The sequence below is a fragment of the Gallinula chloropus genome, assembly GCF_964237585.1.
Source record: "Gallinula chloropus genome assembly, chromosome: 1".
Lineage (NCBI taxonomy): Eukaryota > Metazoa > Chordata > Aves > Gruiformes > Rallidae > Gallinula > Gallinula chloropus.
This window is the reverse complement of record NC_140085.1, coordinates 156,209,486-156,224,234: the sequence shown is the minus strand read 5'-3', so window position 1 is coordinate 156,224,234 and position 14,749 is coordinate 156,209,486. Positions and strand designations below refer to the sequence as shown.

The following is a 14,749-nucleotide window of genomic DNA, read 5'->3' as shown; positions in this document are numbered from 1 at the left end:
ATAATATTTAATTAAACATGCCTTTTTTTCTCTTTTAATTATTATTTATTTCCCTTCAAAACAAAACGCAGGAGTGTAACTTTTTAAATGCTTTAAAATTAAAGACGAGCTCTGCTGCCTTAACCTGCGCCTAAAATATAAACACACCAATACTATTTGCTTCCTTTTTTAAAAACTTTTTTTTTGCTTAAAAATAAAAATCAGATAGGAGTCTCAAGAACATACGCTGATGCCACTCTATTACCTCATTCTCTGCGTTTGCCTGAAGTTTCCCATTTCCTGCCAGTCTGGTACCTGCCATACTGTACACTCACATGTGTGAATTGCATTGATTTATTTGTTTGTTTCCCTCCTTGCAACGATTTTGGTTGAAATTCTCTTCTCCAAAGAAAAGTTACCGGGAGGGCCACGGTGATGATGCAAAGCAGGGATGGGAAGGGCAGAATTCTTCATCGAAGAAAGCTGTGATTTATTTTGGCCTAATTGTAAAGTTACTGCAAATTGCTGGAAAGCTTTTTTTTTTTTTTTTTGCTCCCCCCTCCCACCCCCCCAAGATCTGGGTGATTAGATTTTCCTTCTTTTGGGGAGGGGCAGTGGGGGGAAGCTAAAAGGGGAAATAACACCTCTAATCCAGCTTCTGGTAAATAGGCTGCCAGCTTTTAAAATGAGTTTCCTTTCTATTAGTCAGAATATTATGCTAAGCCTTAAGCATTAGTTTTTTATGTTGCCATAGCAGCCTTATTCCTGCAGGGTTGTGACCTGCGATGATTACAGTACAAAGCTTATAGGGTCTTGAAACCCCCTTTGAAGATGAAAAGTCTTTGATGGTTTATATTTATGCAAATCTCTTAGATATGATTTACCCAACTGAGACTGAATGGAGAGATGATTAAAATTCCTTTTCCTTTTATATCCATTAATAGTCAAATATTCCTTAAATTTAAAATATATGCATATGTTATTTTTTGTCTTTATTTACTAACATATTCTCTCTATACCTGCAGCACGTTTATCTCCACACAAATTACTCGATCTGGACAGACATAATAGATTTACAATATAGGGCTGAGGGGGTTTTTTCCCCCCCTTTTTTTTTCCCTTTTTTTTTTTTTTCCCTCTTTTGAAAGGGGAAAAATCTGTGCAAGAGCTTTTGTATGTTTCCAGATGATAGATTTTGGAATTTGGGCTACCCCACTGGCAGCTCAGAGCTAGCTGTGAACTGGTCTCATGGAAAAAATTGGCAAGCTTTGGTCTTCAAAGAATTAAACTTCCTTTTTAAGGCCTTCCTAGGTAAGCTAAAAAATTATGAAGAAAAGCCTATTGAACAAAAGGGTAACGGTGCCGTAATGAATAATACGGATGCCACTTAGAAGGCTGGGGAGCACTTCCAGTGATGGCAGTGCTGGACCTGAAACAAAACCGGACCTCAGGTACAGCAGCACTTCATTGTTTTTTCCAGGGCCCGCGGATTTGCATTTCACTAAGCCAGGGTGAGAGGTGCTAAGCCTGGAGACTCTTTTTTTTTAATTTTTTTTTTTTTTTTGGGGGGCAAACCAGCCTCCAAACTTAGAAATGTATGGGAATGCTGAGGTTTTGAATCACAGGCCTCGCTAAATGCTGGTTTGAATTTTTTTAACCATAAGTGTTTGGGGTGGGGAGGAGTGTTGTTACAGCCAGGTGAAAAATTAACGTGCTACATACACATGTAGACTCTTTGGTTGTTGGTTTGTTGGGTTGGGTTTTTTTTTCTCTCTCTCTCTTTGCTAGCTCATACTGTCTAGTTTTAGTTTTCAGACAAATTCTTACAGCACCTAAAAGGCCGAACACTTGCAGAACCAATGAATTTTATCCCCTTTGTGGAAACCGCAATGGGCTTGCTCAATTTTAAGGTAAGCAGGTCTCGAAGTGTTCATATTTTGCCATCTCAGCAAACTAGGAGAAGCCAAATCCTCCTCAGCCTCCCCCCTCCCCTAATTTCATCAGGGAAGAGAGGTTAAAAAAATACTAAACATATTGTTCGATCCCCTAAAACATTGGTACATTTAAACTCTCACGTTTGCATTGTAAAGGCCTTCCTACATTAAAAATATTTCAGTGACAGATCATGTCCAGATAGTGCATCCCAAATAATGAAACCTCTCTTCCTTACTGTTACCATTTTTAATATGCTGGGAGTGGAAACGCGCTCCTCCAAATATCTGAAATACTCACAGTGCTGCAACACACTTGGCTGTTTACTAGTGATCAGACTCGACTTCCGTATTGGATTTAATTAGAAAAAAGTAGAAAAGCTATTGCTAAACTGGCACCTTTGTAGTGGTTTCTACTGAAAACATTGGAGCCAAATTTCATTACAACCAAATTTGATGTTCTCGTTTTTCAGTCTGTGTGATGGGGTGTGTAATGCTAAGACTGGAAGTATAATTAACTTCAGAAATCGCAAATAGCTGAAGAAGGTGCTCCTCTTTTAGGGTAATTTTAGAGTGATCTTCTCTTTAAAGTCCATTTTAGTATCAATTACTCCCAACCTTTGCTATCGAGTCCAGGTTTGTCAGAAAGGCCAGGCAGTGTGGTAATGAAAGGAAACATCTTGTGCACACACCCGGAATTCAGCGTGCTCTAAGGGGAAAGTTTCGGACCAGCTGAGGGGACACACACACACACACACACACGCACACACACGTATCAGAAGTATCTCCAGAAGTACCATCCAGCCTCACAAGGCAGCCTGCTCGTCTCATATGGCCATGTATTTTATTTTACAGCACACACTAACATCGCCAGGAACATAATAAAGCAGGAACCAAATAGACACGCTCCTGTCCGGTGTGCATATACAGAGTTAAACTGTATTTTAAACCCGCTGAGGTTTTTCTTCACCCACAAGATTTTATAGTGGAATTTTTTAGTATTGCAGGTCCAGGTTAAGAATAATTTCTTGTCCCACCAGCTGCCGTAGAAGAACACCCACCAGCAGAGCTTTTAATGACATCTGCCTCTCCCTGTGTACCTTAGCCTTACAAAACATTAATATTATCTGAATACCAATTTAAAAGAGTGATGTTTTGGAAATGCCCTTCTTTCTAGACAGAGCTACAGCAGCAGCATTTTGCTCGCTGGTATTTTAATACTTTTCTGCAGCACTTGTTGCATTTTTAACTTCCTTGGCTACTTTTTAGTTATGTGTAGCGCAAGACTTTAAATTGGCAATCCTGTAAGGAGCCCCCACATCTTGTAAGGAATCCAAAACCACTTTAAACCGTTCACACAATTTATTTAACAAAAGACATCCTGCTCTTGAGTTCAGATATGTGTCAAACTAATCAAACATAATACTTTTTCTTTGCTTTCAAGCAAGTGTTTGACAAATGTTTCCCTTCTTATTAGAATATTCAGGTATTACACAAACATCTGAAGTACCAATCGCAGTAACAGCTAGGGCCTTATGTCAACCAGAAGGTAGGGAATCTGGTACAGTGTCCTGCATTTACACAGCCCACGCACACGGATGCTTAGGGAAAAGTAATGTCTTTCTCTTTTGCTGAGTCATTTTGAGGCACTGTGCGTAGTCGAGCACCGGTAACGGGCTTTGCCTAACGGGAGCAACAGCAGCTGAAGGGTTTTGGTAGCGCTGAATCGCTGTGATATCCTCTTGTCGCCTCTCCCCTTCCTGCATTTCCGTGGAAATTAATACCTTGTTCTGGTTTGAAGGCTGTCTGTGAAGAAGCGCTGAGAACGGGACCCCGGGCTGGCTTTCATTTGGATGCAGTCGTCTTCGGAGGAGAGGATTTCCGTGCCAGCATAGGTTGCTACCTGCCTGGTTACTATAAATGTTAATGTGTGGCGTTTGCATCAGAGAAGCCTGGCATGATTTATGGCCGTGGCTTTTCTGATGGCACAAACTAATGGCAACTCTCTTGCTTCTGCTTTTTACGTTTTCACTTTTCTCCTTTCGGTCTTCTCGGTGCAGAACGTATCGCTGGCCAATTAAATCACAGTCCCTGCGCCTTACAGGGCGCTGGCGCTTCCTCGTGCTTCTTGCCAGAAATTAAAGACAAAACCCCCCAAAACCTGTTGAGGGCCACTGAAATGATTTTAAAATGTGATATTCAAAAGAAACATGCATATGCTGTTAGGAACAACATTTAAAGTCCTAAAATTCAGAGCCTGCTTCATCACTGTTTTGTGGACAATTATCAGCCAGTCTCTTGGTGTTATGCACAAATATTCTCCTGGTGCATTTTGCTTTCATACATTAACTGTGTCCCATGTCGAGACAGCCTCCCTCAAAAACGTCAGCCTCCCTCAAAAACAAAAAGTATCTCACAATTTCTTTTCTGAGGAGCTGCTTGTTAATCTGATTCACTTTAATGATAAAAGTGCAGAGCTATCAACATTTAATTGAAAAATAAGTATGTTGATGTAAAAAATAACATTGCTTTACTAAAATGTTCCTTACAAACTGGAAATCTGTGTCTAAATAGTGATCATAAGGGATGTAATAATAATTATTATTATTGTTATTATTGTTATTGCTGTTGTTATTTCTGTTGTTGTTTCACACCAGCCTTCATGTGAGCACAATACTTAGCTGGTGTCCTATGAGCACATGAAATCTCATGAATACTTTTGCCTCTTCTCAGAAGTCATTTACCATCAATTTTTCATCCAAATACCAAAGCTTAAATATTCAGCTTAGGACCTCACTTGTGATAGAACCAGAACCAAGAAAAGTGCAATTCAATTCTCAGTGTGCAATTTTTTAACCCATTAGTTGTATGAAGTATGCCAGTTTGTATAAAGCTTCTTTCGCTGTAATGCTTCTCAGTGTACATACAGTAAATAATACAATCAAATCATTACTTCATGTTAGTCCCAAGCCAGCAGCCCTCACCAGCTAAAGATTCCACTGACTTCAGGGTTACAAATTCTGATTTGAACTAAATAAAAATCTGAATTTTATAAGCTACTGCTTAAAGAGACTTTTTTTTTTCGTTAAGCAGGCTTTTCTTTTCCTCAGAAGTGTATAATTTTGACAGTGTAGCCTTGCACCCCTCCTCTGTTTTCTAAATCAATTAAATGAAATCTCAAACTTTTCTCTTTTTTATCATTGGAAGTATTCAAAATAGACAAGTTTAAAACACTCTTGACAGCTTTTCTTTGTTTTCATTGTTTTCATAGGTGCAACAAGCAATAAGGAAACTCAGGATATTCTATATGCCCAGCAAAAAATAATAGTCACAGCAAAGGCATTTGGCCTTCAAGCAATAGACCTCGTTTACATCGATTTCCGAGACGAAGATGGGCTCCGCAGGCAGTCAAGGGAAGGTGCCTCAATGGGATTCACTGGTATGGCTTTCTGCCCATGTCTCAAAATACTGTGTAGCTTCTTCAATTGAAATATATCACTGCATTTACTGTCACTTAGACAAACACCTTGGGTTTTATTTCAGATCATTAATTGAAAAACTCAGTAATACCAACGTTTATTAGAACCTTTAAAATTGGGGCTGGAAATTTTGCCTGAAAAGTCACAAGCTGCTTTTTTAAAAATCACATCCCACGAAGCGTGTGACTGCTTTTGAAGAGAAGCTGGGGTGGAGGCTGCACAGCAATTCCTCTTGCCCCAGAGCAGGGGAAAGGCAATACTGTACTGTGCAATGACCACTCTGCAATCGCTTCTTAAAATACATGGTTCCCTTCCTCCTTTTATTTTTTATTTTGGCTTTTTTTTTTTAAATGGCAGTTGTTAAAAGATACTCCTTAGGTAAAGGAGCTGAGAAACCTCCCGTGCTAATTGCTAGGGGAAAATTATTTTCTTATTATTTTCTTTGATTTGTTTTTCATCTCCTGGCTCCCCTCCCAGTAAGTGCTGGTGTCACCTACGGGGATTGGCAGCCAGCACGAGCCGCAGGCTTCTTGCGCCAGCGTCCTGTAATGCAGCCTGTTACCCTGTGATTGGTGTACCAGATCGCTCGGACGCCCCGGCGCGACAGCGCGGCCACCAAAGATGGGGGTTTCACAACAGCCATCAGCCATTTGACACCTGCAGCCAGGGATTCTAGTGTGTGGGACCAACGCTTTACGTTACTCGTCTCTTACCATCCTATACCTATGGCAATAATGCATCTCTGAGGCTTTTGTTACTCAAGGCAAGGTTCCTGGTGATGCCATCTAGCAAGCCATATGCTTACAGTTAGCAGTACATGATACCTCAAAGCACCAAGCAAAAAAAAAATAAACAAGCTTTTTTTTTAAGTGCTCTCAACGTGCCTGTGAAAGAACAGCAACTGATGCTCTTCAGCATAAACTCTGCCTCACTGTCGAACTTCAGCATCTGCAACAATGGATCTTGTGTCGGAGGGAAAATGATTAGCTCCTCGTGGCTACGTTGACCACGTCCATGTGGACTTACAGCCTTCACTCGTCTGCAATTAAGGCTGGGAAAATGCTAGAGCTCCTGAGCTGCAGCACCAGCTGATGGCTACCCAATCTTGAGCTATATATATTTCCTAGTTTACGGAAGGGCTTGATTTTTTTTTGAAAAAAGCATCTGAACCTCCTGTTGTCAGAAGATGGAGTTGCAGATGCCCAGCACCTTTGAGAGCACTCTCTTTTAACACTTAATGTCTATTTAAATACTTAACTCAGGCTGCCAATTTAAGGACATTTAGTAATGCTGAGAGTAAACAGCGTTGATGGTGGTTTGCCCTCCGCTGACTTTACTGTGGAAGTTGTCTGACATCAGGATAGGCTCCAGAGAGGAGACAAATAGAAAGGTCACACATGGAAATTTAGGGCGTAAGGTGAATTTCTAACTTGCCATAGAGGTGTCTTGCCTTTCCATACGGGAAGGAAAGATCTGTAAAAGGTACAGACTTCATTATGGTGAACTCACAGCTCCTGCTCTTTGCTTCCTGCCTTTCCACAGATACCATCCACACATTTCCAAAAATCCAGCAACCAACCTGACAACCATAACCATAATTAGAGACAGGGCAACACTGATTCTTCTAATTTGGTGGCAAAAAAAAATAGAAAAAAACCCCTATCTGTTCAAGTCACAACAAAACAGCATTTTTCATATTTTTAGTGAAAAAGAAAAAACAAATTGCAGTCGTCCAAAATTTTTCACTTGTTCTTTTGTCTCTTTTGCTTTCAGTTTATCTCAGGTTTCTTACAATCTTTCTTGCTTGCTTTGATGAAAATAAAACGTTTCAAAACCGAAAACAAAACCATTTCATTCCAAAACTAAATAACCAAAACATTTGCACATTTCCAATTTAATATTCATCACAGAAAATTACAAATGGGTCTTAGCTTAATCCATGACCTTGTAGAAAGCAGAAGTCTGCAAGATCGTATTTGCCACTGACAGTCCTCTGATAACATGAGAGTAACATACTTAATAGCAAGTTCAAAACACCCAATTCCTAATATTTTTTAATATTTAAGCTCCCTTCCTCCTACTTTTTCACAAAGAATCAAAATCACAGAAATCAACAGGACTGAAATGAGTTGAGGCTTTCAGATCGCTCTCTTAGCTGGAGAACACACACTTCTTTGCGTGCACAGGACCAAATTCACCACCCTCTAAACTAATGCTAATCCAAAATACTCAGGAAAGTTACATGTCCTTAGATTTTTCCTATATTCAGATTTTCACTGGTAGAATTAATGTAATCAAACACGTTCACTCCAGACTAAAATAATGTAGCAGCAAATTTACTGGCTATTTAGTTGCTATTGTGACCCTCACTGCTTATTGTAGCCAAGTTTTCTTTCCTGGTTATCTTAAAAGCAGCTCATTTTTTCCTTCAGAGAGTGCTGTTCATAAAATCAAATGTTTTCAAATGTAACTTAGTGAAATGAATAGATATTTCTTTCTATTAGTTTATATTTTATGCATATGTAATTTGGGACAGGGTAATTTTATTTTTATAATATAATTTAATGTATTATATATTACGTATAATTAATTATATATATATATTTTTTTTTTTTTTAAGATGAACATATACACACACATGCATGCATACCTGCCCAGGAAGATGTTTTACCATACCATAACCCATGGACTTAAAGTCAGTGTGTTGCCTATATAAACAGTCATCAGTTTTAGGAACATTTCTGTAAAAAAATGAAGTAAACCTTGCCATAAGCTTTAACAGCTGACTTAGTCATTATAGAAAGTCCTGTGCTCCATGCTGAGAAGCCAGATATAAATACGAAACACTATAGGTTTCCTCTCTTTCTGCAGTCTTTTGTAGAAGACTGAAATGACACCATCATACAGTTACCTAAAAGACTTGACAGGTATTGATTTAAAGCACGATATATCAAGCGGTACTGTAAAAAGGATTTCATGGTCATAAATTTTAATGTCTTCCAATTTTGCACTCTCTTCAGTAACTTGTCAATAACAACAATTCTGTTTAAAATATCTGCTTCATTCCTGCATGGCATTACGTCTGTTATCCAGTTATTTGGATACATAATCTGTGGCAAAAACCGAGTGCTATAAATCAAAACTTAGACTATGTTCTCCTTAAATTGCTCGGTAGTGTTTTAACGATGAAATGTATAGCTTACTGCTACAGATTACTTTCTTCAAAGCAAATCTTTTTTACAAGCATGTTTTACACTTTACCAAAAAAAAAAAATTATATATATCTATCTACACACACACACATTTTTTAGTTTTGTTATAATTTTAGAGCGACTTTAAATATAATTTAAAATATCTTCCACATTTTTTCCCAGAAAGTTAAGCTCCTTAGATTTTTCAGGAATTATTTGTACACCCTTCAATTTTAGAATTAGTAGTCCAGCTAGGGAGAATTTGTTGTATTATAAATAAGGAACATCATAATCTTATTAACGGTGACACTTGATTAAATTGACTAAAAACCCTTTGATTAGACCTAATGTAAAGCACATTAGTTAAGAAAAATTGTGTCCATGTGATCGCTTTCGAAGAACATAGTTCTTAGCAAGTTTTAAGCTTTTACCTGTTTTTAAGCTATTTTTTAAATAGTTATGACAGTGAAATTTCAAAATGAGCATCTGGATGCACGTGACACCATAAAGTAAAGGTTGCTTAATAGGGAATAAATTAAAGTTGAGCTACTCGTGGCTCTTTAGCAAAGAAAAGTAGCAGCACTAAAAAAAAAAATCACTATTTCTTTGCTCCTTAAATTAAGTAGATTGTGCCGCTGCCTCCCCAGATTTTGTTTGTACTCCAGGTTATCACTCAGCCTCAGTGCAGCCTGGTAAAAATAATCCCAGGGTTTGTGGGTTTGGTTTGGGGGTGTGGGGGGTTGTGTTCGCAGCAGTGATTTCCTTGAAAAAAAAATAGGTGTATCTCTGCGGTCACGCGTGAGGCTTCTTACGCCGAGTGAGGGGCTGATTTCTAACGTACGGCCGGCTTAACGTCAGTCAGAACTTCAGAGCAGACCCCGCTGCACACAGGAAACCTCTCCTTAGGTCCTGGCACTTCAAAACTTCTTCTTGAGTGCGGGAAAAAAATTAAATTAAATTAAAATAAAATAAAATAAAATATAATAAACAATCTGGCTCCCAGGAGAGGCTGGAGCCTGCAGCGGGACGGCAGACGGCTGCGGGACCCTCTGTGTGCAGGGCACTGCTCACTTGGTGGCAGGTTGGAAGGATCAGGCTCATCCCTGGGACTGGTTTTGTTATCTGGCACGGAGGAGAGGCAGTGATTCCGCGAGGAGCTGGGAGTCGCGGTAGCTCCCTTTATGAACACGCTTTGAAACCCAAGCGCGGAGACCACGCTGGTCGGGGAAGTTCCCTTAGAAATGAACTCGTATAATGTCAAACGTTACACTTCTAAAACTGTCCAGCAAATTAGACGTGTATTTGTTTTAAGGCGGCCGAATACAATAGCAGATTAAAACAGATTACGTGGCTGTCTATTCACGTTTGAAAATCTCCAGGAGAAAAAAAGGAAAAAGAAAAAAAAAAAAAAAAAAAAGGCAACCTCTATTTTTATTTTCTTAGGGTGTGTTTCTACAAGAAAGGATTAAATTAAAAATAAAACCAAACTCACTTCATAAAACCTCAGTAGCTGTTTAATGTCATAAACATTGCAACCTACCTGCAACTAACTATTGCAACACTGACAGCTTAAACAGCACTGAGGATTTTATGATGCTAAGCCAGTACTGAGAATTCAGGGCACTGATCCTTAGGTAACTGGTAACTTTTCGGTCCTACAAATCTCTTGCCACTTTGTTCAGGTCTCATTTTTCTATTGCATTTTAATGCCACTTATTTGAGAGTGGCTGGAGCTGTTATGTACAGAGTTAAAATTCAGAGATGCATTGTAAAGTGTTATTGACTGCCCCAGACAAACAATTGCACCTGAGAGAAGATAGAAGGATTGAAATGGGGAGGGAGGAGAATGAATCGTGGGTTCCTTCAAACTATATGAGATGCAAGCAGAGCCCACTGTATTTTTATTCTTAAAACAGTCCAGCATAAGGCTATCTCCAGTTTAAAAAATAAAAGAAAGCAAGTAAAATAATTAGTGAAAGAGCAAGAAAGTCTGTGAGGCATATGAGAGCCTCAAGTGGTTGGAACATTTTGCTTGAACATCTGTTTGTCGATGCATGATTCTGGTGTTATTAATCTTCTTTGTAGGTAAGCAGGTGATTCACCCCAACCAAATTGCTGTTGTCCAGGAACAGTTCTCTCCGAGCCCTGAAAAAATAAAGTGGGCACAAGAACTGATTTCTGCTTTTGAAGAACATCAGCGATTAGGCAAGGTAAATATTTTGTTACTATGCCATTGTGGAAAACAAATTTGATTAGTATTTGAGATTTAGAAAGATTGGTGATGGCTCTTTGCGTTTATCTTGCGAAGTGTGCTGTAGCTGAGAGTAGCGCTCGTGGAATCTCTGTCTGGATAGACTATAGAGTGTATATTTATTATAAATGTCTCACTTCCCAATATATTTACAAATAGACTGGCTCTCTTTTTCTCCCCACCCCCCACCCCCCCAGCTCCTGTTTAACTTTTATTCTTTGGGTACATAGCCTTTTGAGTACCTGTGTATATCTGCAGCATTGGTAAATTAAACCTGCTTCTTCATTATGCCGCAGAAGCACGGTGCTGCTGTCATAGGCAAATATTTATGGAAAGGAATAAAACAATTAGGAATCTTGGCTTTCTGGACAAAAAAATAATCTCTGTGTTAGCAAACCTGTTTCGCTTTTGGGGGTGTGATCCCGCATCAAACATCCCTAGTAGTGAGTGAATTTACTCCTTGGGCAGAACTGCTTGCAGATTGTGGTTCTTAATCATTAAAAATGGGAATGTTTTATGTGCATTTGTACCAATTGCTGGACCTGAAATTTGGATAGAGGAGAAAGCAAATTAACACTGGAATATGATTGTTCCTAATTTAGTGCATCATTGAGTCTCACGTTTCCTGCTCTGTGGGTTTCTGCTATGTAAATATTGCGGTGGTGATGCACAATCTGTCTCCACTTTGTGCCAGTAATACTTAAATTAGGGGTCGCCTGAAGGAAGATTTTATGCTAGTTGCGGCATTGTCAGTTAATTATCTTAAAGGTTATTTGCTATAATCCAGTTTGCCTCTTTTTGAAAGGGGAAAAAAAAAAAAAAAAAGAAGGTGGGGGGGGAAAGAAAGTTGCCACTAAATATGTTTATCTTAGTTGCAGCCAAGCCCGGGCTTGTTAAAAAGCAAAGTCCCAGTGTCAGAACGGGGAATGTAGATGAGTGGAACCGGTTCATGTGTGCTCCTGGGACATTCAAGTGGGAGACAAACCTCATCTCTTTGGTAGTGAAGTTGGTATATAAGACTGTGCACAGGGTCTCACTTTCTCTGGTGCCATATTTCAGGGTTGTCTTCGCTTTCTGGTGGATAGAGATAGATTGGGGTGTGTGCCTCCCCTGTTCCCCTGCGTTTCTGATACCGCAGATGTTGTGCATTAGAAATGCTAAAAGGGTCAGAGCTGAAATGATGCTTTCATCTTGGGGTAAAAGTGTGATGAGATATTTGCTCCTGCTCTACCCTTCTCTTTGCTTGGCTATCTCATCCCCTCTGCGGTACCTGGGTGTTTCAGACCCATCCATGACCACAGTATTTGAGTGCTGTCCTGAGCTGTTACTTCAGGGTTACTACTAGGATGCTCTATGCCTGTACCTCTTTTTTCTGCTTCCTTGCTTTTGAAATGGAGGTGTCTTCATGCAGACAATTAGAAATAGGAAATGTGTGACTGGTTTTGCCCGTTATGCCGATTTACGAAGCTTGGCTCTCCTGCAAAAGGGATCGTTACAAATACATAGTGCTGGTGCAAACGTGTGGGCAGGTAGAGGCAAAAAAAGGAAGAAGTCAACCAACATACTCAGCCAAATATTGTTTATGTTTATGATGTGTGTAATGCCATTCATTCAGCTGAATTTGGGGTCAGAAACCCGTCTGACAAACACCCCTGTCATACGAGCAATCGATGAGGAGACTAGGCTAAATTTAAATTTCTAGTCCCAGTATCACACAGTCGTGAAGTCAATCATGTTTATTATGGAAGAATTCTGTATTAGGCAAGTATTAGCCTTTGGATTTGTTTCGAAGCTGCTATTTTACTGACATAATGCTTTTATATCAGCTGTTTGGGGGGGTGGGGGGTTGGGTTTGGGTAATTTTATTTATTTATTGGTAATAAATGCTTTTAAAACAGGTTATAAGGTTATTTAATCAGCTGCAAGGACAGATTTGTGGCTTGGGCTATTTTTTTTTTAACCAGCCATCTTGCATGCTTCATATATTTTTGCATGTAGCCGTCTATCAGTAAAAAAGGACTGGCAGGTTAATATGTGAACCTCTGGATCTTGAATCACGCCTGTATTGCTGGGCTTCATAACCGAACTGGAAAAACAGTTTTCTGTGTTGTGCTGCAAACTTCTTAACCGAGTTTGCAATTTGGCATTATAAATGTGTCAGTAAGAAGAGCCTGAGCCGTCTGATTGCTTAATATTTTCCTCCCAAAGCAAACATATCTCACTGAGGGAGCCTCTTGCTCCACATCCTAGAGACATGCTAAAATGTAAGTAATAACTCTTCCCCTACCACCCCCTGACAAATACTCCACGCAGCGGTTTTAGTAATCCTCATGTCCTAATGAAACACCTCTTCTGTTTTCCTTTTATTATATTAAAGCGCTCGTGTCAGTAAGGCTAAAAATATAGCTGTGGTTAATATGGTCGGGACTTGCACGGTTCTGCTGTGTTATTAATCAAAGTTGAAAGCCTGGAAAAAATAAATACGAAGGATTTGGGCAGCTGTTTGTGTGGTAGATGAGTTATGGGTCTGCAGTCTCTGGGCTCGTCGCTTGTTATTAATTGGGTTTAAAGTGCGATGCCTTTCGTCAACAATATTTTATATTAGAATTCAGTAATAAGGTTTAATAATCCATTCCGGTTCCAGAGCTACAGTTGACGCAATAATCTGTCTTTGAGAGCAGGCTGACCCAAGCTACTTCATCCTGGAGGCTGAAATGCTTTGACACATTAGCCCCCCAAATGTGAGTACTGAGGTCAGGAAATATTAGGATCTTGGATGAGCACTGCAGAACAGGAGACACTGTGACAGTGTCCAAACAGAAGGAAATCAGAGTGCTAACCCGCTGGCCAAAAGAATTTGGGATTACCTTATGGAGATAGTCACGTCTGGGGGGCTTGTTTTGGTTTCTCTTCTAGGTTGTTTTGGTCATGGGGCTTTTATATATAGATAGATATATGCAATCTGATTGAAAGACAGCATAGTGAAGCAATAAATACTAACATTGTGTTTTGGACAGTTAAAAGACAAATGCCAAAAAAGTACAGTTTGTATTTTATTCAACTACTTAAGTGCTCTCTTTTTGCCCAGTACTTTGAGATCTAAAACGTGCTTAAAAAGCAAAGTATTCTTTTCTGTATCATTTCAGTATTTTTCCAGTATTTTGCATTACTAGGGGATGTGATTTCCAAAACTATGAAAATTCACCCTAAAGAAAGCAGGGGTAGCTGTTGGGCAGATCTAAATACAAGATAACTGTCAGAATGTGTTCAAAAAGGAAAAAGCAGGGTAATAATCATCATTCTGGTAGCCTAAAGGGCAGTTTCTGTTCTAAATTTCTGAAGTAGATGCACCGCCTTGAATAGGGAAATGATCTTAGAAACCCAGATTAACTGAGTCCAAGAGGGTAGAGTTAGTGAGAGAAGCTACGAGCTTATTGCAAGAAAAAAGACCTCAATTCTATCCATGAAGGTACAATGGACTTCACTATGTAAGTAACTCCTGCGTTTACATTGCCAGTGCACTGGATACAGGAATATAATCTCTTCTGTGTGTAGTTAGTATTTATATATGGCAAGAAAGTAAGGCACCGAAAATGCATTTGTGAGCCGTCTGACTTGTAAATGCATCAGGCACAACATCGTTACTGTAATGGGATCTTCCCAGGTCGTCTGGGTTTTAAATAAAATTCAGACAGAAAGAAAAGCAGAAGGGTAAAGGGAGAGGTTACTAAAGAGTAAAGGGAGGGGTTGCTAAAGAGTAACGGGAGATGTTGCTTACACATTTATGTCATGTACCAATTTATAAATGCTTTCGTATTAAACCAGGGAATAGGGATCTAAATGCTGCTGCCAAAGTCACCTGTCAGGTAAGGATTATTTAGGGTTAAGGTAATTCACAAACCCAAGCTGTAATATTTT

The 14,749-nt window shown here is 39.3% G+C and overlaps 1 protein-coding gene across 1 annotated transcript in view; it reads left to right on the top strand.

Moving 5' to 3' along the window:
* The window catches only part of CLYBL (citramalyl-CoA lyase), a gene marked incomplete at its 5' end in the record, with an annotated part of 89,115 nt that overhangs the window by 62,611 nt on the left and 11,755 nt on the right, over positions 1-14,749 (top strand). Inside the window, 4 exons of the mRNA XM_084280111.1 lie at positions 1,788-1,889; positions 3,712-3,805; positions 5,182-5,349; positions 10,666-10,790. Of these exons, the coding sequence (XP_084136237.1) occupies positions 1,788-1,889; positions 3,712-3,805; positions 5,182-5,349; positions 10,666-10,790 (489 nt within the window). The remainder of the gene's footprint in view (positions 1-1,787; positions 1,890-3,711; positions 3,806-5,181; positions 5,350-10,665; positions 10,791-14,749) is intronic.